The 22,742-nt window shown below is 39.0% G+C and overlaps 2 protein-coding genes across 5 annotated transcripts; one reads left to right on the top strand and one right to left on the bottom strand.

The window, feature by feature from the left end:
* Window positions 1-1,736: 1,736 nt before the first annotated feature.
* Window positions 1,737-6,976, bottom strand: LOC146517453 (uncharacterized). 4 transcript variants are annotated; one of them, XM_085163559.1, is made up of 7 exons: window positions 6,863-6,976; window positions 6,332-6,553; window positions 5,488-5,650; window positions 4,467-4,644; window positions 4,143-4,351; window positions 3,383-3,593; window positions 1,737-2,159 (listed from the first exon to the last, which is right to left on the bottom strand). In XM_085163559.1, exons 4-7 carry the CDS (start codon window positions 4,594-4,596, stop codon window positions 2,041-2,043), a joined length of 669 nt encoding a protein of 222 aa, XP_085019685.1. In that variant the 5' UTR covers window positions 4,597-4,644; window positions 5,488-5,650; window positions 6,332-6,553; window positions 6,863-6,976; the 3' UTR covers window positions 1,737-2,040. The 4 variants fall into 4 exon arrangements, with proteins under 4 accessions (XP_085019685.1, XP_085019686.1, XP_085019687.1 ...); XM_085163560.1 differs by having other exon boundaries at window positions 5,488-6,553; XM_085163561.1 differs by lacking the exon at window positions 6,332-6,553 and having other exon boundaries at window positions 6,863-6,959.
* A 228-nt stretch (window positions 6,977-7,204) lies between these two features.
* On the top strand, window positions 7,205-11,182 carry LOC146517452 (uncharacterized). Its single transcript, XM_085163557.1, has 6 exons — window positions 7,205-7,320; window positions 7,407-7,458; window positions 8,016-8,066; window positions 8,344-8,403; window positions 8,664-8,726; window positions 8,884-11,182. The coding sequence occupies exons 1-6, from the start codon at window positions 7,226-7,228 to the stop codon at window positions 11,107-11,109; spliced, it is 2,547 nt and encodes an 848-aa protein (XP_085019683.1). The 5' UTR covers window positions 7,205-7,225; the 3' UTR covers window positions 11,110-11,182.
* The last annotated feature ends 11,560 nt before the right edge of the window (window positions 11,183-22,742 follow it).

Genomic DNA, 22,742 nt, shown 5'->3' with positions numbered 1-22,742 from the left:
CACTTACTCCACACTCAACCAACGTGGAGACAGACATAAAGAGACGCTGTACACACAATCACACTCCCCAAGCGTACTCTACGAACCGGGTCTAGGTACCCTTGCCCCTGGAGGGGGGAACTGCACCCAGACCCAGGTTGTGTTACCCTTTTCCCTGCGGTGGGGAGAAGCAGACCGCCCCGACTCCGCAGCAGCAGGGAGGCCCCACATTCCGGACTCCAGTTGGACGGCCAACTCCTCCTCCTAGCCCCCCTGCTCCAGCAGGCCGCAGAGAACGAGGGTGAGAGAAGACTCCTAACCTCCCTCCACCCGCTCATTGTAGTGTTGATGTATGTGTGTTCTAAGGTGTATTGAACACAGCCTTGCGTCCAGTTTCGACACAAGGCTGTCCCTGGTGGAGATTCTTCACCGGGAATTTAAATGCTTGCGAGAATCCCTGGAGTTCAGCCAGCAGCAAGTGGAAACGCTCGCTGCTGAAAATGCCATGCTAAGGGAGTCGGTGAAATCTCTCACAGAAAATGTTACCCAGCTCAATAGAGAAAATTTTAAAAAAAATTTAAATAAAAGAAACGGTTATTGATCTACAAGCTCGTAGCATGCGTGATAATCTAGTATTTTCTGGTATTCCAGAAGCTGCTGGAGAGGACGCGGAGACCACGGTAAAAAGCTTCATCAAAACCCACCTGAAGCTGCCGGAGGACACGGTGAAGAACATCGTCTTCGATAGGGTGCATCGCCTCGGCCCCATTCGGGCTACGGCCGGGAGACCACATCCTATCGTGGCCAAATTCGGCCACTAAAAGGAACGGACTTCAGCGTGAACGATCAGTTCCCCAAAGAGATGCTGGAACGACGCAGGGTCCTCTTCCCAATTTGACGCGGCTTCATCCAGAAAGGCTCCCGCGCTGTCATCGCTGTGGACCGGCTGTACGTGGACGGACAGCTCCACCGCGACCCCAACATCACTCCGTGGCTGCCCATATGGAAAAGAAATAGAAAAAACATATAAAACCCATATGTTAAAGAAATAGAAAAAACTTAGAAAAGATTTGCATCAGCTTTAGTTTGCTTCATATATATTGAATCATATAAGGCTTATATGATTTACTCTTGAAAGTGGCCACTTTCGCATTACTTTCATACATGATAATAAAGAGGATCACATAAGGATCATGTTAAAACTAAGTATGAGTTATTTAAGAAAAGTACATGTCAAAGTATGTTTTCCATAGCTGTTCCATATAATTTTTGCATTTTTTTAGTACATATTTGTCATAAAGACATATGCTTTACATATATGAACAAAATCTGTTAGATAAAGTTTTTTTTATATGTAAAGTAAATGTAGTTTGCAGGGCAATAATCTCTTTTTTAAATGCTTTTTATACATATATTCTAAGAATATGTTAGATTACATATGTTTTCTCTTTATGTTCAGGCAATACATTTTTATGGTAAACTATTTTTTTTTTTTACATTTTTCTTCTAAGAATTCTTAAATCTCAGCTCATAAAAAAACCTATAAACTTAATTATTAATTTTATACAAATTGACATTACTAGAAAAAAAATCTATTACATATGAAAAAGACAACAGTATCATTTGCCCCTGCTTGACCAACATCAGTTAAAAACCAGCAATGCAAAGACAAACTCATAAGCCAACATAACTTTCTTTGACATTGACTGGTCGGCAGTCAATGTATTTTAATACTGAAGAAAACAAAAACAAAAACATGAATACTGGGCAATCTTTAAATTCAATTAACTTTTATTTTCACTGAACTGATATAACAGTCACATACTGATATTTCACAGAAATATTTAACATGATCAAAGCTCTATTGTTTAAAGAGCATGCTAAGCTGCTTACCTTTTTGCTGCAAATTTGTGGAACTTTTACCTGCTAACATGAGTAAAACTTTGGAGGGCAAAAAACCTGCCCACTTAAAAAACAAACAAACAAACTATCTTAAATAGATAAAACATGAATTGGCATTATAATAACAAAAACATGCCAAATGAGACATTGAAAGTCAAGTTATGGGGATGCTGTGACAGAGACATTTTTATTTTTGGCCCGGAGTTCTGTGATCTTGGCATTGATTGTAGTACCAATGCTGGAAGGATGGGTCCCAGGCCACTTCTCAAGGGTTGCACCTATATATGTACAAAAATGCAAGGGGTGGGGGGGGTGGGGGGGGTGATGATGACAAGAACAGAATTAGTAGTGTAAAAGAACCCAATGATCTTAAACAATAGTGCAATGATCCTGCTTTAATCAGTCTTAATATCTAATGGTGCCAGCTTTGAAATTTGCAGACGATGCATGGAGAGGTTCACTACATTGACTACGTTTACATGCAGCCAATATTCAGGTTATGGTCGAGTTAGGCTCACTATTCAGGTTTCTGAAACATTCGGAATAACTCATTCACATGCATGAGACGAGAGAGTCACAGAGAGCCAGACGGCACATACACAAAGTTCCTCTACTCAAAAGACCAGGATTCCGTGGGAATAGAACATGTGCAAAACACAAATCCATTTTCATTTTGATGGCGATATGCCGATAGAGGTTTTACATGACCAAATATTTTGGTGAGAAAAGGGTAACTCCAAGACTTATATTCAGATTTTTGCCGGTATTTTAATGCCATGTGTGACCGGGTTATTGCTAATATTCCAGTTTTGAATGGGTTATCGGCTGCATGTAAATGGTAAATGGACTGGTTCTTATATAGCGCTTTTCTACTCTGTCTGAGCACTCAAAGCGCTTTATACAGCTAATTCATTCACCCAATCACACCCATTCACACAAGCACTTCTAACCTTAAGTGCGCAGTACCTAACATTCATACACATTCACACTCCGATGGATGCATCGGAGAGCAACATGGGGTTAGTATCTTGCCCAAGGATATTTGGCATGCAGACTGGAGCAACCTGGGATTGAACCACCGACCTTCCGGTTAGTGGCTGATCCGCTCTGCCACCTGAGCTACAGCCACCCCATGTAAATGCAGTCACTGAAATACATCAAATGCAAGAACATTCAGAATGTAAAATACTTATCTACCATCATTTGTTACTTTGAAGTTGGACAAACAAAATGCACCATAAAGGAAATGAAACACCAGAGAAATCTAAGGCCTACAATAGTACGTCATGAAAAGACCATTCATTGATCTGGATATAACTCAACAAAGATCAACTAGAGTCCTCTATTTGGTGGAGGCCTTTCTTCATCAACAATAATATATGCATAAATGTTAAGAAGATATTCTTCATATGTGTGACCCTTCTTTTTCATTGTTCCTTTGTTATCTTTAAATGCCAGAAGGACAACTGCGAAAACATGCCATAAAAAGCTGAAAACTTACTGTAGATGGCATCCAATTTATTTTTGTCGAGCGGTAAACGCGCATCTCCTCTGCCTCGTTTTCCCCCTCGAAGATTGCTCACTAGCAGTATTTCCACAGGGAAGACTGCTGTGAGCAGATGCCTCACAAAGGTTGTAGCTGAATTTGCATTAGTAGCATAGGCCCAGGCCAGTTTCTCTACCATGACTCCAGTCCCAGGATAAATCTCCACCTGTTCCAACAAAAAGACATTTTGATCAATGTAAGAGACTTAAAGAACAACTACATACCTTTCCAGACTTAAAACTCTGTTTCTCATCTAGTTTTGAAGGCAGTGACATTTATGTATATTCCCGGAGCCGTCGTTCACCTGCAATGTCCAGATGCTAAGCTACTGGATTTCAAAACTTTTTTCTGCATCACTTGTTACTCGCACAGGCATTCCCATGCAAAAGTGAAGCTTTTGTAGAAAAATTGTAGTTTGCCTCTGCTCCACCAGTGGCTGGCTCTAAAACAGAGTCAATCCCCATAGACTCCTTTGTTAAGAAGGGAAACTTCACAGCAGAAATACAGTCAATGAATTTAACACTTGAATTAGATCCATCATACTTCTAAGTAGAGTACCAATTTAAAAGTTTGGACATATTTTCCCATTAAATCTAATAAGAAAGTCTGTCCAAACTTTTACTGGTACTGTGTTCAAGGTTCGATCAACTGTAAGTAGAAAGACAGTAGATCCAATTTATGCACTTCATCCATTTATTCTTTAAAATTCCATTACCTTTGATGACTGGGATTCCTTTGTTGATAGAATGACAGACGCTGGTGTTGAGAAGGATGAAGTAGATTTGGGAGGGGGCAGCAGCGAACCATCTGATGATGAACCGGGCGTGGACTGCGGAGAAATCTGGGGAAGCTCCAAACTGGATCTCTTAAGAGGTTCAGCCAAATTAATCACCTTTTTCATCGTCTTCATGAGTTCTGGCACATCTATATATAGTAAATTAATGAAAAATGATTACCAGAATGGTTTATACATAGGCTAGAGTGACTTTTTCAAATATATTGGCTGTTTAATTGTTAAATTAGTGATAGGAAGTGATACCTTCGACAAGCAACTCCTTCAGTTTATCATTCTCTTTTTTCAGGTCTTGGATCTTCCGCTTTAGATCAACTACTGTCTTTTTTGGACTTTTTTCACCATAAGCATCTGAAGGTGGTGAATGACTGTACATTGCAAGGAATTCCTGTGCAGGGTCTTTCTTTGAAGGAGCCTTTGACTTCTGGACATGAAAAAAGATAGCGAGAGAGAAGAGGAATTTACATAAAATAGTCAAAGCTGCCATAAAAGTTATGAATCTAAAGTGTAAAGACAACAGATTCAATAGCTATGCCCCAACGTGTAGGGTGCATACTTCAAAGAGCTGATTTCTTAGCCACATACAGTACCAGTCAAAAGTTTGTACAATTTTACAATTAAATATAATGGGAAAGTGTGTCCAAACCTTTAACTGGTACTGAACATCACAGAACTGTAACTAGGCCTGTTCCAAAGATTGGGCTCATTTGAATACAGTTTAAAAAAAAGTTTACCATTCTTCAATTTAGGAGGCTACAAGTGATTTTTTCCTTTAACAAATCCTGACAATCATTGTATATAAATGACCTTTGTGTGCAGTAGAATAGGGGGACCACTGGTGGAGTTCCTTTTCTTAAATATAAATACATTTCAGTTTTAAAATTATATCTGATCTGAAAAAGGTAAAAATCAGTAAAATATATATCTTTTTAGGGAAAGAGAAGTACTACAGTCATTGCTTGGTGACAGAAATAGAAAGATGGTGAGGATGTTCAGACATAAACAAGAAAAGCTACTTGCAGGCTACACTGTCCCGTTTCATAAGGCTGTAGCCTGCATAGACTCCATCCAATGGTAGATGTACAACACAATAGTGTCAACTTTTTAAAGGAGCCATCACCTAAAATGTTTCATTTTCCACATGAAAACATGTATATAATGGTTTCCTAATGATTGACACTAGCCTAGAAGCCAATATTTAAAGATGGAGTGTTTAGATAACATGTAAAACACGGATACTACAAAACGGTTCCAAGTGAAATGTCACCTTGAGTTGCAATGGCTGCGACAGAATCTGAGTCTCATTTGATCGGAGTCATCAGAATCATCCTGATAGTTTTCAGGATGGACAGATACCCTCTTGGTCAGGTCCGCTGGTTCATTTTCCTTCAGCAGTGCATTAATTTTCCGAGCTGCCTCAAAACGAGTAGCTAGAGCACAAAGGAGGAAACAAAAAGACATTACAACAATCCGCTTATTACTCCACAGGTGTTTTTTTTTTTTTAATCACCGGACTATGTTGTGTTTTCAGGTAATTGCAGTAATGAATGTTTTTTTTACTCCTGACTAAAAATGCAACTGAACACTGGAATGGTTCTTCGACCTGTGTGAAAGAGAGAGCTAACAAAGAAAAGAGAACATTTGTATATGGGATAGAGAAAGAGAAGAAGAAGACTGCAGTAACAGTGCCTAGTTTTGTGTTGAGTTGTGATTCACATAGTGCAGTTAGCAAAAAAACAAACAATTCCTATTTCACAGAATTTCCATCCATGTGAAACATAAAATATACAACTATTCAACATCTAAAAGCAACCATCTCATTAGTCAGGGGTTAGGGTTAAAAGGAGTAGGAGCCACGTTTAGGAGATTTACTGTGTTAATATGTAAACCTTTACTTAGAGCAGAGTAAAGACGAGTGATAAAATACAAAACTGTTGCGACTTTTTAAGATTAACAAAGCATCATGTATATTAAGTAAACATGTAGTACAGTCTTCAGCTCCCTGGCCAAATGAAGTAAGCACATGACTTGAAAGCGTGAATTCAGTTTTTCTTTAGAGAACTACTTTCAAGTAGAGAAGGACATTTCAAATCATATTAACAATTACTTACCAGAGACAAAAACAACAGTGCCCCTGTAGTGTGGCCACCCTCCTCGCTGTTTCTTCCCATGGCGCCATTCAATAACTGCCGAGTAAGTGGATATGGGATTCCCATGCTGGTCCATCTTGGAGTCATCATACCCCCGTATGTTAACAGTTTTTACTTCACTAAGCTTTCCATAGTCCTCCCCTTCACTCCACTGCACCACTGCAAACTTCCTCTCCTTGTGTTCTGTAGTAAATGAAGGGGGGGAGGAAAAAAAGAATTGCTATTTGCTAGCTAGAATGCTACGGGCTATATGCTAATAAAGGCTTTTTCTTATAAAAAAATATTCTATTTGACATGGTTTCTATAGGCATACTTTTCCCGTTTGAACCATTTTAATGCCACCAAGTGCTATGTCGCATGCATAAGTCTCTGAAGAGAGCATTTCCACGTTGGTCACTTGTTTCTATGTGACCCGTAAAACATCAAACCACTTTTAGCAAGCTATTAGCTTAAGCTAAATCATTCAAATTCAAAAACATTTAGGCGACTTACCTCTGATATTAGTTTTATTCGTCTCCGTAGTCTCCATCTTTGCAAGACACACTTTATTAGACCGATTTCCCGCTTGTTGTTAAATTACGTAACGAAGCCGTTACCTGATGAGGACCGTGTGAGGTCTCGCGGTGAAAGCTGGCCACCTGTACGCTGCAGCATGGACCGCCCTACTTTGCCTTTGATTGGTGTATCCTCATATTTGACCTTACACTTAACCAATCATGGCAGTCACAGCTGAAAACAAAGTTTTGAGTTCATGCTCTACGTCAGTATTTTCTCTATTTGGCGGTAGAATATGTTTTTCACAGATTATAGACTATACTGACATTCCAACCGAGTTTTGTAACTTAAGAGACAGCGATGCCGAAAAGAAAACATTATAGATCTGACACAAGTGAAATAGACTGGATGCGGAAAAACGTTCCTTCACGTACTTTGACCAGATGGAAAAAACGGTATATGCACCTTTGCCAATAAGTTAATACAGTTGTCAGTTTCTGTCATTGTTATGAAAGCTACAAGAATTTATTTATTTTTTTAGAAAAATCGACAGAGCTTTGACTGACATCGGACAGCACAACACACAACAACAAGTAAGTGAATGTATATCGTTAATGTCTTATCAGCTACCATAGTAGCACTTGATACAAAGTGTTTGGGTTTTAATAGTTTGGTTAAGTGGAACGTTTCAGTTCTAATTTGACACCCATAACGTGGCTTATATTTTTGTGTTGTGTGTACTAAGCAGGTTAACAAACGAATAATTCCATACACTTACATAGATATTTATTTTAAATAAGTTATGCAACATAATTTATTGTGTTTGCCAAATGACTGATGAATTCTGTTTAGGTTAGTTATGATAAGAAAATGCAAAGTATTTGAGAATCTAGACTATATTCATAATGTTTCTGCATTGAAAGGAATCTGAAGTGCTACTTAAGTAATTGTGAGATGATAAATATAATAAAAAAATGTAGTTTTTTACTTAGAAGCCAACCTCTTTCATTGTGTTTATTTAAAGGTCAATAAAAACATTAAGAATAATAACAATGATAATAATAACAACATGGAAATTTCATCCCGACGGTTTTCAGAGGAGCTGTGAAAAATGTATCTTAAACAAGTTGTTCATTTGTATCATTTCAAGGACAATGGTGAAGATGACAGCCAGAGAGAAGGAACTTTCACAGTTCCAATGGTAAATAAAAATACATTATTATAGTCTCTCTCTCTCTCTCTCTTTCTCTCTCCTTTTAAAAGCAACATACAGAAAAAAGGCCACAATAAAGCATTACTTTCATTCTTATGTCTCTTCTACGCTACTCCATCACATTGTAAAAGTGAAAAGTACAGCTCACCATTAAGCTGTTTAAATATGTCAGTGACAGACTCACTACTTGTTTTTGAATATATCATTTGGATATTTAATTCATTTATAAATTCAATATTCAATACTTGGGTTGTATTCCTCACAGGAAAGTGAAGATGCTACCCAAAGAGATGAGCAGATACCAGAACCACAAACGGTTTCACTGGTAAGAAACAAATGCAAGATGTGTTCCCCTTCCAGTGACAGACTCACTACTTGTTTTGGAATATATCATTCGGATATTTAATTCATTTATATATTCAATACTTGGGTTGTATTCCTCACAGGAAAGTGAAGATGCTACCCAAAGAGAAGAGCAGATACCAGAACCACAAACGGTTTCACTGGTAAGAAACAAATGCAAGATGTGTTCCCCTTCTATGGCTCTCTTTTCTTTAAAGAGTAGTTAATTTGAATACTTCTCAGGGAAACAATGAAGATGCCACCCAAAGACAGGAGGAAAGAATAGAAATGGTCACAATGGTACAGGTAAGACTTGCGGTTAATTGCATTTTTAACTATGACAAACGTCGCTATGACTGCTGTTTATGTTGTAAATGCAGTTTTGAAAAAAAAAAAACAAGGCTACATATGAAAACAAGTGAAACCTGCTCAAATATAACACAATTCTTTTTCAACCATTCAGGAGAACGCCCCTGAAGCAGGAGTTGATGTGAACTGCTCCAGTGGACTAACAGAAAATCAAAGCATCATCTCAATCCTCTCCTTTGCTTTGAGACACAACACTACAGGTGTATTAATGGAGGACTTGCTGAAACTGCTCAAGTTACATTCTGCTGGGACTACTGTAGTTCCATCAAGCAGGTATTTTCTGGAGAAACCCTTCACTGATATTACAAACCAGTTTAAACGACATCATTACTGTAGAGTTTGTACTAAGTACATGGGGTCTTCACAATCTTTGGAAGAAACACTTAATTGTGTGTCATGTTCTTCATTCACAACAGTGAAAGCCAGTTTAGAGGAAGGTAACTTTTTTATTAGTATACCATTAAAAGATCAGCTAAAAGACATTCTTGAGAACCACAATGTGCATGATCTATGTTTCAGAGGTGATCCCAGTGGTAGCCGTGTAATAAAGGACATATGTGATGGCAGCTTGTATCAGACCTTAAAGTCTACCAGTAAAGATGATTTTCTGTCCCTCACTTTTAATTGTGATGGTGTACCAGTTTTTCAGTCTTCCAAATTTAGTATTTGGCCAATATTGTGTTGCATTAATGAGATACCACCGGAGAGTAGAGACAAACATGTACTTCTATGTGCTTTATGGTTTGGATCCAAAAAGCCAGACATGTCCTGCTTCTTTAAACCATTTGTCGAGGAGTGTGCAAATCTTTCTCAAGTTGGTTTTGAGTGGCAAGATCCTAACAATCAGGCACAGAGACACATGAAAGTACACACATTGTGCTGTGTGTGTGATGCTGTAGCAAGACCATTGTTACAGAATTTCAAGCAATTTAATGGTGAATATGGCTGTGGAGTTTGCCTTCATCCTGGGATGCAAACAAGGAAAGGGAATGGAAACACAAGGGTTTACGCATGTCCTGATGAAAAGCCAAGTGACAGAAATCATAAAACCACAGTAGAAATAGGACAAATAGCTGAAAGACAAGGGAAGACTATATTGGGGATAAAGGGCTCATCTCCTCTTGCAGATTTGCCATTGTTTGATCTTATCAATGGAATGGTCCCTGACTACATGCACTGTGTACTGCTTGGTGTGTGCAGATACATGGCATCTTTATGGATGGATTCTAAAAACACTTCTGAGCCATGGTACATTGGTGTACAAACAGCAAGCATAGACAAACACCTCTTGTCTATTAAACCTCCAGGTATCGTCGCTCGAGTTCCAAGATCTTTAATTGAACGCAAATTCTGGAAAGCTCACGAGTGGCAACATTGGCTTTTGTACTATAGCTTGCCAGTTCTGAAAGGCATACTTCCACAGAAGTATCACTGTCATTGGGCATTACTGGTAGAAGGGATAAGCATTCTCTTGGGGTCCGAATTAAATACTGAACTGATAAACCACGCACACGACTCATTAGTGTACTTTGTTGGAGGTGTACAATCTCTGTATGGAAAACAGCACATGACATTCAATGTTCATTCATTGTTGCATTTGAGTAAAAGTGTTGTGCAATGGGGTCCTTTATGGGCTCACTCAGCCTTTATGTTTGAAAGTTTCAATGGGTACCTCTTGAAACAAATAAAAAGTAGTCAAGCTGTACCACAACAAATATGCAAACGAGTGGCAGTCTCCCGTGCCTTTCCTCGTTTAGCTAAGCAGTTCTTAACAAATGCAGCTGCAGAAGTTAAGCAGTTCTGCAATGAAATGAGACAAGAAACCCAGCATGTCAAGAGGCATGAAAAGTTTACTCAGGTGACTGCCCTTGGTTCACCAAATGTAAGACAAATATCTCTGAGAGATCAAGCTGCTCTCCACCCAGTTAGAGAGGTTCCCACAAACTCTGTGGTGAGTTACTACAAGAGAATTTCTGTGAATGGAAACATTGTTCACGGTTACACGTACAGCAAAACAAAACAAAGAAACAATTATGTGGTGCTTCTAAAAAATGGAAGTATTTTTGCTGTCTCACACTTTGTTGAAATGGATAGTCATTGTTTATATGCTATAGGAAAATATGGTAATTGCACAGTGCAAAAGTTAGCCAGAGGTTCTCTTATCAGAACTCAGCTGAGCTATATGTCAACTGTTCACTTTCCCACAGGCTTTTACAAAGCCATAAATGCTACTCAGATAGTTAGGCCATGTATGTACATACAGTGTCCAGACTCTACCTCAATTGTATGTCAGCTACTGAATACATACTATTGTAAATGATTTAATCTTAAATCTTATTGTAAATGATTCAATCTAAATGTGAAGGTGGAGCTACTGATTATGGGGTTGATTATGGGAGAGAGGCTTTCAATTGTGTCAAATGTCATTCTAATTAAGAGTGAAATGTGCAGCTAACAAGGTCTAAAGCCATAGCAGTTCAGAAAGGTGGCGCATTCACGCTGTCATTTCTGAACAGCGTCTTTATTGAAACATGGGTTTCTGACCTGAGTGGAATATATTTCTGTTAAAACATTTTGCAATGCATGTTCACAACATTTATGTATTTCAATGTAATTCCATTAAACTAGTGGTGTGGTGTTTAAATGGTCCTTAAAGCACTGTCATAATGAATCTGGGTCATGTAAAAAGACAAAAATATATTATATATAAAAATTATATATAAAATGTATTTTATCTACATCTTTGTGTAATCTGCTGATTCTGTGCAAAATTAAAAATATTTCTACAATATGAATATTGTATAATATCTTTTCCATCTTTTCTGTCTATATAGAATACATTCAAGATGGATTTTGAATATTTACTGCGTTGATTTAATCATTTGTCAAACTTATTGGAAAAGTTTGTTCTTTAAATGTCAATGCAATAATGGGAAAAAACATTATTTGAAAGTCAGGAATAGGATGCCTAGTTTTGCAAAAATGCTAAACAAAGAAATAAATAAACTTTACACAAATGAATGAAAAGCATTTTTATCAATCCCAGAGGGAAATTCTAATGTAGTAGGGTTTTATTTAATCACATGTTCAGAGCAAACTTCTCGTAAATTTGTGGCTTTCCCCTTCTTATTGTCATTCAATGTTAATTGTTAGTTGTTTCCTGTTTGTGATAACACAAGTAAATCTTTTGTTCTCTATAAAAAACTTACAATAGTTTAGTTTCACTCATGATTGTCTAACTCATATAAGTATGATATTACATTTTTCTTCTTAGGATAATATATGTTGGGTTAATGTCATATAATTTTTTAAGAAGTATCCAAAACATGCAAGTTTCATTTATATAATTTTTCAAGGGATCTTATATGTATTTTCACTCTTGTATATTTTTCATACAAGTTTCACACAAGACAGATAAAAACCTTATAAGATTTATATATATCTTTTCCATATGGGTGTATTAACTTCAGACCAGATAAGAATCCGCTACACCCTTTCCCTATCCACTCACACTAACTTGCATTAACATCTGTTTAACTTACCAGTATCAAATCGCATCTTAAGTGTGATTTCATAGCAGTATTAACACCGTCACTCTCCGTCAGTGATTTAATTGGAATGTTTACGTTTTCTTTTCTCTCTTCTCGTTTTTTTTTTTTTCTCTCTTTCCCCCTCTTGTTTTTATGCTGCTCACCCTCGTCCTTGGTTTCTTTCTTTATTTCTTTCACTGCTTCGATCACCTGCTTCCACACTCATCCACAAACAACATCATTTATTTCGACACTTACTCACTGCACGATCACGCACAGTCATGCGCTCAACGGCAGCACATTTACATCAGTCAGACAGCGCACACAGACCTACAGGATACACACACTTAAGCCAAGCATACTCATATTAGTAAATATGCAAACACATAGTCAGACTCAGGGAGCATCTCGCCACACATTTTCTCTCTCTCTCCCTCTCCTTATTTATGAACAAGTGATGTATTCTCTCCACCTGTCTAAGCGACACACACAGAGTACACCCCTAGTTATGTACAGACATCTATGGGTGCACTAAGATTCGTTACATGGAATGTAAATGGAGCTGGCTCCAGAGAAAAGAGGTTAAAAATATTTAACCAACTCAAAAAACTACAGGCAGATGTTGTCCTTTTACAAGAGACCCACAGACCTCTTAGAGGTTCGAATGAACTTAAAACACCTGAGTTTCCTAATGTGTTCTCAGCTTGTTATAATTCTAGACAAAGGGGAGTAGCAATTTTAATACATAAAAAAATTAATTTCACAGTACTCGATACAGTTATAGATCCAGAGGGCAGATTCTTAATCATTAAACTATCTATACTTGATAAAAAGCTATGTATTGTAAGTGTATATGGTCCAAATGTTGATGATCCCTCATTCTTTCACGTTTTTTTCAAAGCACTCTCTGAACACTTAGATGGCACACTTGTGCTTGGAGGCGACCTCAACCTCGGACTGAATGAAGAAATGGATAGGCTCAATACAGCAGGAACTCAGCGTAATTGGCAGTCCACAAATATAATCAAACAGTATATGAGCGACTTTGGTCTTTGCGATGCATGGCGCTCCCTTCACCCCACCAGTAAGGAATATACTTTTTTTTCACATGTTTATCACTCCTACTCTCGTCTGGATTGTTTTTTGGTCAGCAGCTCACTGCTGAGTGACGTTTCAGACACTGAGATTCACCCTATAGCTGTCAGCGATCATGCTCCTGTATCTTTAACACTAATGCACAAGAATAATACTATGCCAAGTAAAAACTGGAGATTTAATACATCACTGCTTAAAGATGAAGACTTTATTAAATATTTTAAAAAAGAGTGGACTTCATATTTAGACTTTAATGACACTCCCGGAACATCAGCTTCTGTTTTATGGGAAGCAGGGAAAGCTGTGATGAGAGGTAAAATAATTTATTTCTCATCACATAAAAAGAAAAAAGAAAACAAAAATATTCAGGAATTAGAAAAAAACATCAAATCACTAGAAGAAGCCTATGCGTCCCACCAAGATCAGGAAACATTGAACAAAATACGCAAAACAAAACTAGAATTAAATGAGATAATTGATAAAAAAAAACAAAATTCTTAGTACAAAGACTACGCTTACAAAATTATGAACATAGTAATAAATCCGGTCAATTTCTAGCAAACCAGCTAAAAATAAATAAAGAAAAAACAACTATATGTGCTGTTCAAGATTCATCTGGGAACACAATATATGAACCGAAACAAATAAACAACATTTTCAGGGATTTCTATAAAACGTTGTATTCACCACAAATAAACCCATCTAAAAAGGAAATTGATCGATTTTTAGACAACATAACTCTCCCAAAATTATTAGACTCTCAAGCAATGGCACTGGATTCGCCACTGACATCAGGTGAACTCCAGGAAGCCCTGATAAGTATGTCCAATAATAAGGCTCCAGGTCCAGACGGCTTTCCTGCAGAATTCTACAAAGAATTCTGGACGATTCTAGCACCAGTTTTTTACAGAACGTTGTTAGAAATCAAAGAAAAGGGCAGACTTCCATCAAATATGAATTCTGCAAACATTAATCTCCTGCTAAAACCAGGCAAAGACCCTGTATATCCCTCAAGCTATCGTCCAATATCCCTTATTAATGTAGACCTCAAAATAATCTGCAAAGCTCTCTCGAAGAGACTAGAGAAAATAACCCCCCCTCTTAATTCATCCTGACCAAACTGGTTTCATAAAAGGTAGGCACTCATCAACAAATACACGTAGATTACTTAATTTGATAGACTACTCATACAGTAAAAACCTTGAAACTACAATATTTTCCTTAGATGCAGAAAAAGCGTTTGGAAACTGGAAACTGGAAATTTCTATTTGCAACTTTACACAAATTTGGTTTTGGATCTTCTTTCATCAACTGGTTAAAATATTATATAATTCCCCAACAGCTTGTGTCAGAACAAATGACCAGACATCCTCCAGCTTATGTCTCCTGAGGGGCACCAGGCAGGGATGCCCACTCTCCCCTTCACTGTTTGCAATTTTTATCGAACCACTAGCAGCAGCAATTAGACAGAATTCAGCAATTAAGGGCATAAAATGCAAGAACGTGGAACATAAAATCAGCCTTTATGCTGATGATGTGTTACTCTTTCTCCAAAATTCACAAACCAATATCTCTGGGGTGATTGAATTGATAAACTCTTTTGCAAGAATATCAGATTACTCAATTAACTGGTCAAAATCAGTCCTTCCTATTAATTGCTGCTTCCATAATTCCTCTTCTACTCCACTGCAATCGGGAAATATAAAATATTTAGGTATTAATATTTCTCCCAAGCTTGCAGATCTAACTAAATTAAACCATACCCCACTTTTAAAGAAAGTAGAAGGTGATCTGGCTAGATGGAAATGTCTACCCATATCACTCATGGGAAGGGTTGCTGCTATGAAAAATGATGGTATTACCAAAAATAAATTATTTATTCTCAATGATCCCAACTAAACCGCCGCAAGATTGGTTCAGATCTCTAGATTCATATATGTCCAAATTCCTTTGGAAAAATAAGCCCCCACGTATAAGCTTAAAAACACTACAAAAGACCAAGGATAAAGGAGGATTAGAACTACCTAACTTTCAGCACTACTTCTTAGCCAACAGGCTTCAGTTTATCTCAGGATGGCTAAAACATACCCTCTTAGATGAACCTTGGCTAGATGTAGAACAAGCACTTTGCAATAATCTAGAGATTTCAGATCTACCATTTATCAGCTCAAACATCCAACGACATGAATGCTTCAAAAGCATCAACATCAGCTCTTCTCTGACAGCATGGTGGGAGTTTCTGAAGTTGACAGAGTCTTCATTAATCCCATGCAAACGTACACCTATCTGGAACAACCCTGACATATTACAAAACAATAATATGATAAACTTTTCAGATTGGAATGGTAAAGGAATCAAATATGTAGAACATATACTAGAAGGAACAGAATTTATTTCATTTGACAGACTAGTTACACAATATGGAATCAACAAGAAAAGATTTTTAGAATATCAACAAATCAAATCCATAATAAAAAAGAAATTTAAACCGGGTCAAGTTGAACTACAAACACCACCAAGTGTGGTTCAATTTCTTACTCTTAAAACCCCCAAATTACTATCCAAAATATACAGAATGCTTTCTAAAACAGATGAATCAATATCACTTCCTATTGCAAAATGGGAAGCGGATTTATCAGTTAACTTAGACCAAAACTTCTGGTCTCAGATTTGCTTAAAAACCTTTCATCTAATCAGAAATCCCAGTCTTCAATTAATTCAATACAAAATACTACAGAGTGCACTATACAGGTCATCGGATGTTCAAGATGGGCTTTGCATCTACCAACAACTGCTCACACTGTCAAACCAATTCACCGGACAATTATATCCACGCTCTTTGGTTCTGTCCACCAGTTCAGAAGTTTTGGCGCGAGATATGTGAAGACTTATCAAAGTGTCTGAAATGTAACATTCCAACTTCCCCCTTAGTGTGTTTGTTGGGCAGCTTAGATAATGTCACTTCAGAAAAGAATATAGCCCATATGGCTGCCCTATGCATAGCCAAGAAAACAGTCCTCATGAACTGGAAAAATAAAAACAATCTTAATTCTAACCAATATAGAAATTATCTATTAGATTACATTAGTCTTGATACAGCCTCTGCCACCACATCAGATCAATCGCTCTGGGCTCCTCTGATCAGCTCCATCACCTAGTGGGGGTGGGGGGTCATATTTTGGTCTCGCCTTCACTGTTGTGATTGGTGTGGGGGTAGGGTCAGGCTTAGGGCGTCAGGGGGCGTCAGGTTCTGGGGGCCTGGGTCCTGGTTGGTGTGTTGCCGGGGTTGTGGGCGGGTGGGTGTATGGGGGCCCACCCCTGGCGCAGGGTGCTGCCGGTGCGTCGAGCCACCTGGGGGGCTCTTCAACTGGTGGTGGCGGGGGGGGGTTGTCACATCTTGCAGGAGCTTTCCTCTCTCAGGAACTCTCTCTGCAAGAGGGGGAGATACAGGAGAGGTGGAGGAAGATCTCAACCTGGGCGTCTATTGTCTTATGTAGTCTGGAAGATGAGTAGATGATGGGGTGGGTGCAGTTTTCTCTGTGGTGGGGTTGGGTGGACTGCCCCGGGCTCTGTGGGGCCAGGCGGCGCCGCTGCACTGGGCCCCGGTTCGGATGGGCCTGGGCCCCCCTTCCCTGGCGGGTCGCGGAGTATGGGGGTGCCTACTGGGGTCAGCGGGGGAGCTGGCCCCAGGGAGGGGTCACTTGCCCCTCCCTTCCTTCCCTCCCCATCTCCACCCACACATGCAGGGCCTTGGAGTAGGGGTGTGTCACCAGGGTGCAGAGGAGGTAACCCCCCCCCCCCCCCCCCCCCCCCCCGTCCCCTTCTGGCTGCCTCTGCCTCAATTTTATCCCATAACTTAGACATTCACATTACTCACACTCTCATTACACATACATATAGGATCTTGGGGGTGGGCACGCTACACGGAATCCCAATTACCATCAGGGTGTACACCTCACCCCTGGCGTCGTTGCCCACCTCTCAATTTTAAATACACATAGACATTGAGGGCTAGCAGGAGGGACTATGCGCTTACCTGCTGCTCTCTGGCAGGTAGCTCCATGCCCTCGTGGGTTTTAAATGCACCTTAGAACACACTGGTTGAATGGACTGGACTCTGGGGGGCAAGCACTCTTCAGCACAGTATGAATAACATAGTTATATATATATATATATATATATATATATATATATATATATATATATATATATATATATATACAACCTAAAGTACTGGCTCTTACCCTCCATCAGTATCAAAAAAACTGGCTGACTGACTCGAATTTAGCCATGTTGTAAAACTGTCTTCCAGAAGGACTTGTATCATGTTTACACACCACATCAAATCAGAGCGACATCTGCCAAACTTTAAACCTCAATTGTTGTAATTCCCACAATAGGAGATGTCATAAGTGTCATATTTTGTCCCGATGACACACAAAAACACACTTATAAACACACACACACAAGCTGAAAACAATACACTGTCACAGCTGGTAAATAAAACCTCGCTACACCTGATCCACTGCAGAGCTATGTGGCAGCAGGTGTGACATGCTGAGAAAATCTGGATGGCTCAATAATACACATACTCTCCTCTGTCTGCAGCCACAGATGAAATGCCTTTGAGCAAAGCACTTAGGAATGATACCTACCCGTTTCTGACTCAAAAAGGTTTGTGTCCTCGCCTCAACAACAACAAGAAAACATGATTTAAAAGGAAAACAACTTCCATGGACAAGAACAGCAAGTTCTTATTAATTGTTAATATCACCAGGTTTTGTGTCTGACTAGAGAGTTCGGTCTTATAGCACAAAAGCAGCAGTAGACTGTAATTACTGTTCAGCGCTGCCTCAATCTAAGGAGCTGGAATTACAGTAAAAAGCAGTGATACTAAAAAGGCACTCAGATGCTCACCAAATCACTACAACAAGGGAAGCAAACTAATGAACAAACAAAAAAACTCCTGTTCAGATGAGTAGAGATAAAAACAAGTCAGCAAAATATTCAGAAACAGTACAGTCTACTCGTGGGGATGGATGATAAACTACAGTGTTTACGGTGTTTCATCACATGATCAACCATAGGCAATAATGGGAAATGGCAAATGATGATAGTTAAAAGCCCAATGGCTTAATATTTTTATTTGATGTAATTGTACCGTCTGATGCTCAAAAAATGTTTTGTTTTTTTCTTTGTAAACAAACCAACAAAAACACCAGACTGGAAGTGTTTGTGTGCTTTAAATCATTCATCAGAAAGAGCCTTACATAATGTGGCTCGGATAAGTAGCTGACTTGCAGTTATACTTACTGCGTGTTTTAACTTGAACTCCAGCTACTAAATAACATCAGAGGGGGTGTGGCTCCATATTTCAAACTCTTACTTTTCCAAGAGCTTAAAATCAGACACTTAACTGCTCTGACAGTTTAAACCTCTCTTTCTCCATCAGTTTGGAGTCAGTGTGCTTAGAACAGAGTTGACTCAGATGGACATTATTTGAAGAATTCTCTGTATGCTAAAGTGTTTCTCATGCCAGTGCCCCTTATCTCAGCTATCAAGCATCTAAAAACACCCAGCTCTACCTGGACTACCATGGTTGATTGTGGCCTCCACTACCTGAGGCCAGTCAATTTTGCCCTTATCACAAATTACTAAAAGTCTTACTGTTAGTAATTTGCTTTCTTATCCTGAATTTGTTCAGTGCTGCCTCTTGCAGCTGTAGCTGCAGCTCCTGCTCTGCACTTCTCATGCTCCGTCCAGAGGAATTCTGCAATACTCACCAGACCCGTTCTTCCAGCTTTCCAGCCGGAATCTTCACCCAACCAATCACCACCTTCCCCATTTCATTAAATTCACCTTTATCCGCAACCTGTCTCCCCTGGTTTGTGCCTGCTTTTGGGTTTCTTTTTAATAAAAAGCTCATTTTCCCTGGCTTTTGCGCAGTAGTTTAGTTAGCTGATCATATCAAGAAGCCCCACTGAGAGACTTAAAAGAACAATGCATAGAGTGAGTGCATTGCAGAGAGTGAAATGAGTGGTGAAAGCTAATGAAAACCCTTTTCTATAAGGGAAACATTTTTGAAGTGAGGCTCGACTGCTGAAATTAATACTTCAGTCTAACCACAGATGATTCATTCATTAAATATCATGTTCATACTCAATTCAAAACATATTTTTGTCACATTAGGTCTTATGTGGAACTAGAAGGACATTAATGCTGCTTATCACTGAACCCACCGATTTTATGTGTGAAAAAAAATCTGTGTGTGTGTGTGTGTGTGCGTGGCTTTGTCTTGAAACCCTTTTATATTTTTTTAAACCCATTTTTTAAACCTTATTTATATTTTGCATTTTTTTTCTTTGCGTTTTATAAAAAGACATGACGTCTCTGTCTTGCTTCCAGGTATTACACAACTCGGTTATTGAAAATGAGAGTGACGTCACGTGACATGGTTCTTAGGAAGATAAAATCACACAGGTACAACTAGCAATACAGCATGAAACACCGTATATTTTTGGATACAGACTGTGTCAATGCAGTTTTACAGTTGTACTAATGTTTACCTTCATTGTCACAATCTTAGATCATTAACTTGCGTTGCTGGTGCTTCTCCAACTTTCTAAATAGGAAATCCAAGGGATGTTCTAGATTCACTGGGAACTTGGAAAATCCAATTTTCTACTTATTCATTGTTTATTGCTCCCCATGAACATTGCCAACCGCTGACCCTGTCACTGGTTCACCACTGTTCCGATAGATATGTCCACTCCACACTGGGAACACCCCACAAGAGCTGCATGGACAAAGATTAATTACATGTCTTTGGACTGTTGGAGGAAGACAGAAAACCGAGAGTGAACCCACACTGACACAGGGAGAACTCCACACAGAAAGGTCTGGCCAGATGGTGGAGTCTTACTCAGGACCTTCTTGCTGTGAGCTAACCACCATGCTGCCCTAAACGGTAGACATATATGCTAATTAGGGCTAAGTAACAGACAGATAAAATCCAGAAACTTCACCAAAACTGAAACAGACTTCTTGGATGGGCTGTACCACACATCAAGTATTAGATATTTCACAAATAATTCTAGAAAATGTTCCAAAATGTTCTTTATAACATGGTAAACATGCTTTTAAATCCTGTAAAACGGAACATTTTAAGATAGGACTCGATGTGGACCGGTGCCAGCATCAGTTGGACACTAACTGTAGTTGTTGTTGTCTCCGGAGATTAGCACTTTCCCTTCACGCTTTCTACAAAATCCAGGTTCATCAAAGTGTTGCCCAGACGAGTGACAGCCCTTAGTAACATTTCGTGTTGTCCACAAGTGCAAAAAGGAAAGAATAAGCTTCTGTATTTTCAGACACAATTTATTTCATACTACAATAAAGAGCACAGACCAAGACCGAGGAAGCATTTCTGCCCAATTTCAGCTCTTCTGTTGTCTTCTGTAGATTTCACAGCAGATTAAACCAGAGACAAAGAATCCTGAATAAAACTGTATGAGAAAATTATTTAATGGTAAAGTTGCTGTCCCCCAAAAGAGCCAATCAAAACTTGGAACAGGAAACATGAGTCAGTCAGGTTGTTGCACTTACACATGAAAACCATTGAAACTGTGTTACTGTTCTGCTTGTTGGCTTCAGATGTCTGAAGACGCTGATTGTGTCAGCACCTTGATTGTACCTGGCATTGTTTCATTGCCCATGTAATGTAAGTATGCTTTCTAAACCTTATTTCTAGCAAAGTGACCTAATTTTGAAGCTGTTTTCATCATATTATTATAGAATACATACAGAGTCTTTATCTTCTTGATGTTCTGTTGATATACAAAGGAATTCCAAGCAGTGGCTCCATTGTGAAGTGGTTAACATTTTTGCTCACAAGCAAAATATCTACCATTTTCAGAAAAAGCAACTGAATGACAAAGAGTACTGCAGTATTTTGGAATTAGACTTGCATTTGGTAGCTGTTCACAGGAACTGTCAGTAAAGCACAGCTTGACTGTTTGATTTGTTGCTTTTAAACCACTGTGGGGAATGCACAGAGGTATAATTACAGAAATTGTCCATATACCTTTGAACCTAGAAAAATCTGGTAGAAGGACATTGGGCCAATACAGCATTTGCCAAGAAATGCCACCTTTAAATTATAAACCAGTAAGAAAAAGGATGAATGCCAAACATTAACCAGCATTCTCTGCAGCGACACTTTACAAACACTAAATGAATGTCCTGGACGCTTGCATATTTCTCGCACAGCCTGGGCAAATAAATGAGCACTCAGTCGTCAACGAGAACTGCCGAACTACGGAGCAATTTTAACCCAATCACTGCTTCTAATTGCTTAAATAGAGACTAGTGCGTCGCAATTTGGTACTGTGCGCCGCGGTTACTGGAGAAGATGAAAACTGGGTAAGGAAGAGAGATAAGTAACTAGAGAAGAGTCGAAGGGAAGAGGACAAAATTAGAGAGGAGCAGACAATAGTGGTGACAGCTGTGAGAAAATGAGGAGGGAGAGGTGTAAAGAGAAAAGGAGAAAAAAGATGAAATTATATGGGGAGCGGGAGGAGAGCAATAAAAGATCTGCTTATTATACCATTTAGAAAGAGAGCGACAAGAGGAATATGGCGAGACATTCAATACAGGAAAATGAGGAAAGTGAAGATGTCAGGGCACGGAAAGAAAGGAGAAATTAGAACGCAAAGTACGCAGAGGAGAGTCTCCAGTTGCAGCCAGCAAGGCCCCCTTCCTTTGCAGTTTTCTCACCGGGTCTTATTATAGAGCTGAATGTAATGCATGTATCATGTGTAATGCAGACCTCATTATATGCTCCCTCTCTCATGTGTGTCACTATGTTCTGCATTGCTATCTAAGGTGGTTGATAACGTCGCCACGCACGTGACACTGATGACAAACTTACTGAAGGTTTGTTGTGCTTGGTGAGGGGTGAAGGAATATTCAATTCCCTGGCTCAGTGGAGCGCCCTGATGGATCAACACACAAGGAAGCATTCTGTGCTATATGCTTCTGATGTTGTAGGTTTACGTGTGACATGCAGTCCTCTGACTTCCTCTCTAATTCTTCCCTGATAAAAAAAGAGAGAGAGAGAGAGAAAAAAAAGTGGAGGAAGAGTTTGATCTTTGATAAAGTAATCTCAAAAACTTCCCAACCTCAGGATGAGTGTGACGCCCTCACTAATTTTGGAGATAAAACGCAGAGCAGGGAGGATGAGGAGGATGTCTTGCATGGCTGATGTAATATGATGCCATTTTGCTGAGTATCCAAAATGAGAGGGGATAGTCAGACACTCAGGGTTTAA

This window comes from Neolamprologus multifasciatus, chromosome 6 (genome assembly GCF_963576455.1).
Source record: "Neolamprologus multifasciatus chromosome 6, fNeoMul1.2, whole genome shotgun sequence".
Classification (NCBI taxonomy): domain Eukaryota; kingdom Metazoa; phylum Chordata; class Actinopteri; order Cichliformes; family Cichlidae; genus Neolamprologus; species Neolamprologus multifasciatus.
Note: the sequence above shows the minus strand (reverse complement) of the source record. Positions and strands in the feature narration are given on the sequence as shown.

Coding starts and splice junctions, on each gene's coding strand:
- LOC146517452 (XM_085163557.1), top strand. CDS start 7,226: ATGCCGAAAAGAAAACATTATAGATCTGACACAAGTGAAATAGACTGG. Junction 7,321..7,406: donor TTGACCAGATGGAAAAAACG/GTATATGCACCT, acceptor TTATTTTTTTAG/AAAAATCGACAGAGCTTTGA. Junction 7,459..8,015: donor AGCACAACACACAACAACAA/GTAAGTGAATGT, acceptor TATCATTTCAAG/GACAATGGTGAAGATGACAG.
- LOC146517453 (XM_085163558.1), bottom strand. CDS start 4,707: ATGGCAGCTTTGACTATTTTATGTAAATTCCTCTTCTCTCTCGCTATC. Junction 4,352..4,466: donor GAAGGAGTTGCTTGTCGAAG/GTATCACTTCCT, acceptor TACTATATATAG/ATGTGCCAGAACTCATGAAG. Junction 2,160..3,382: donor TAAATTGGATGCCATCTACA/GTAAGTTTTCAG, acceptor GTACATATATAG/GTGCAACCCTTGAGAAGTGG.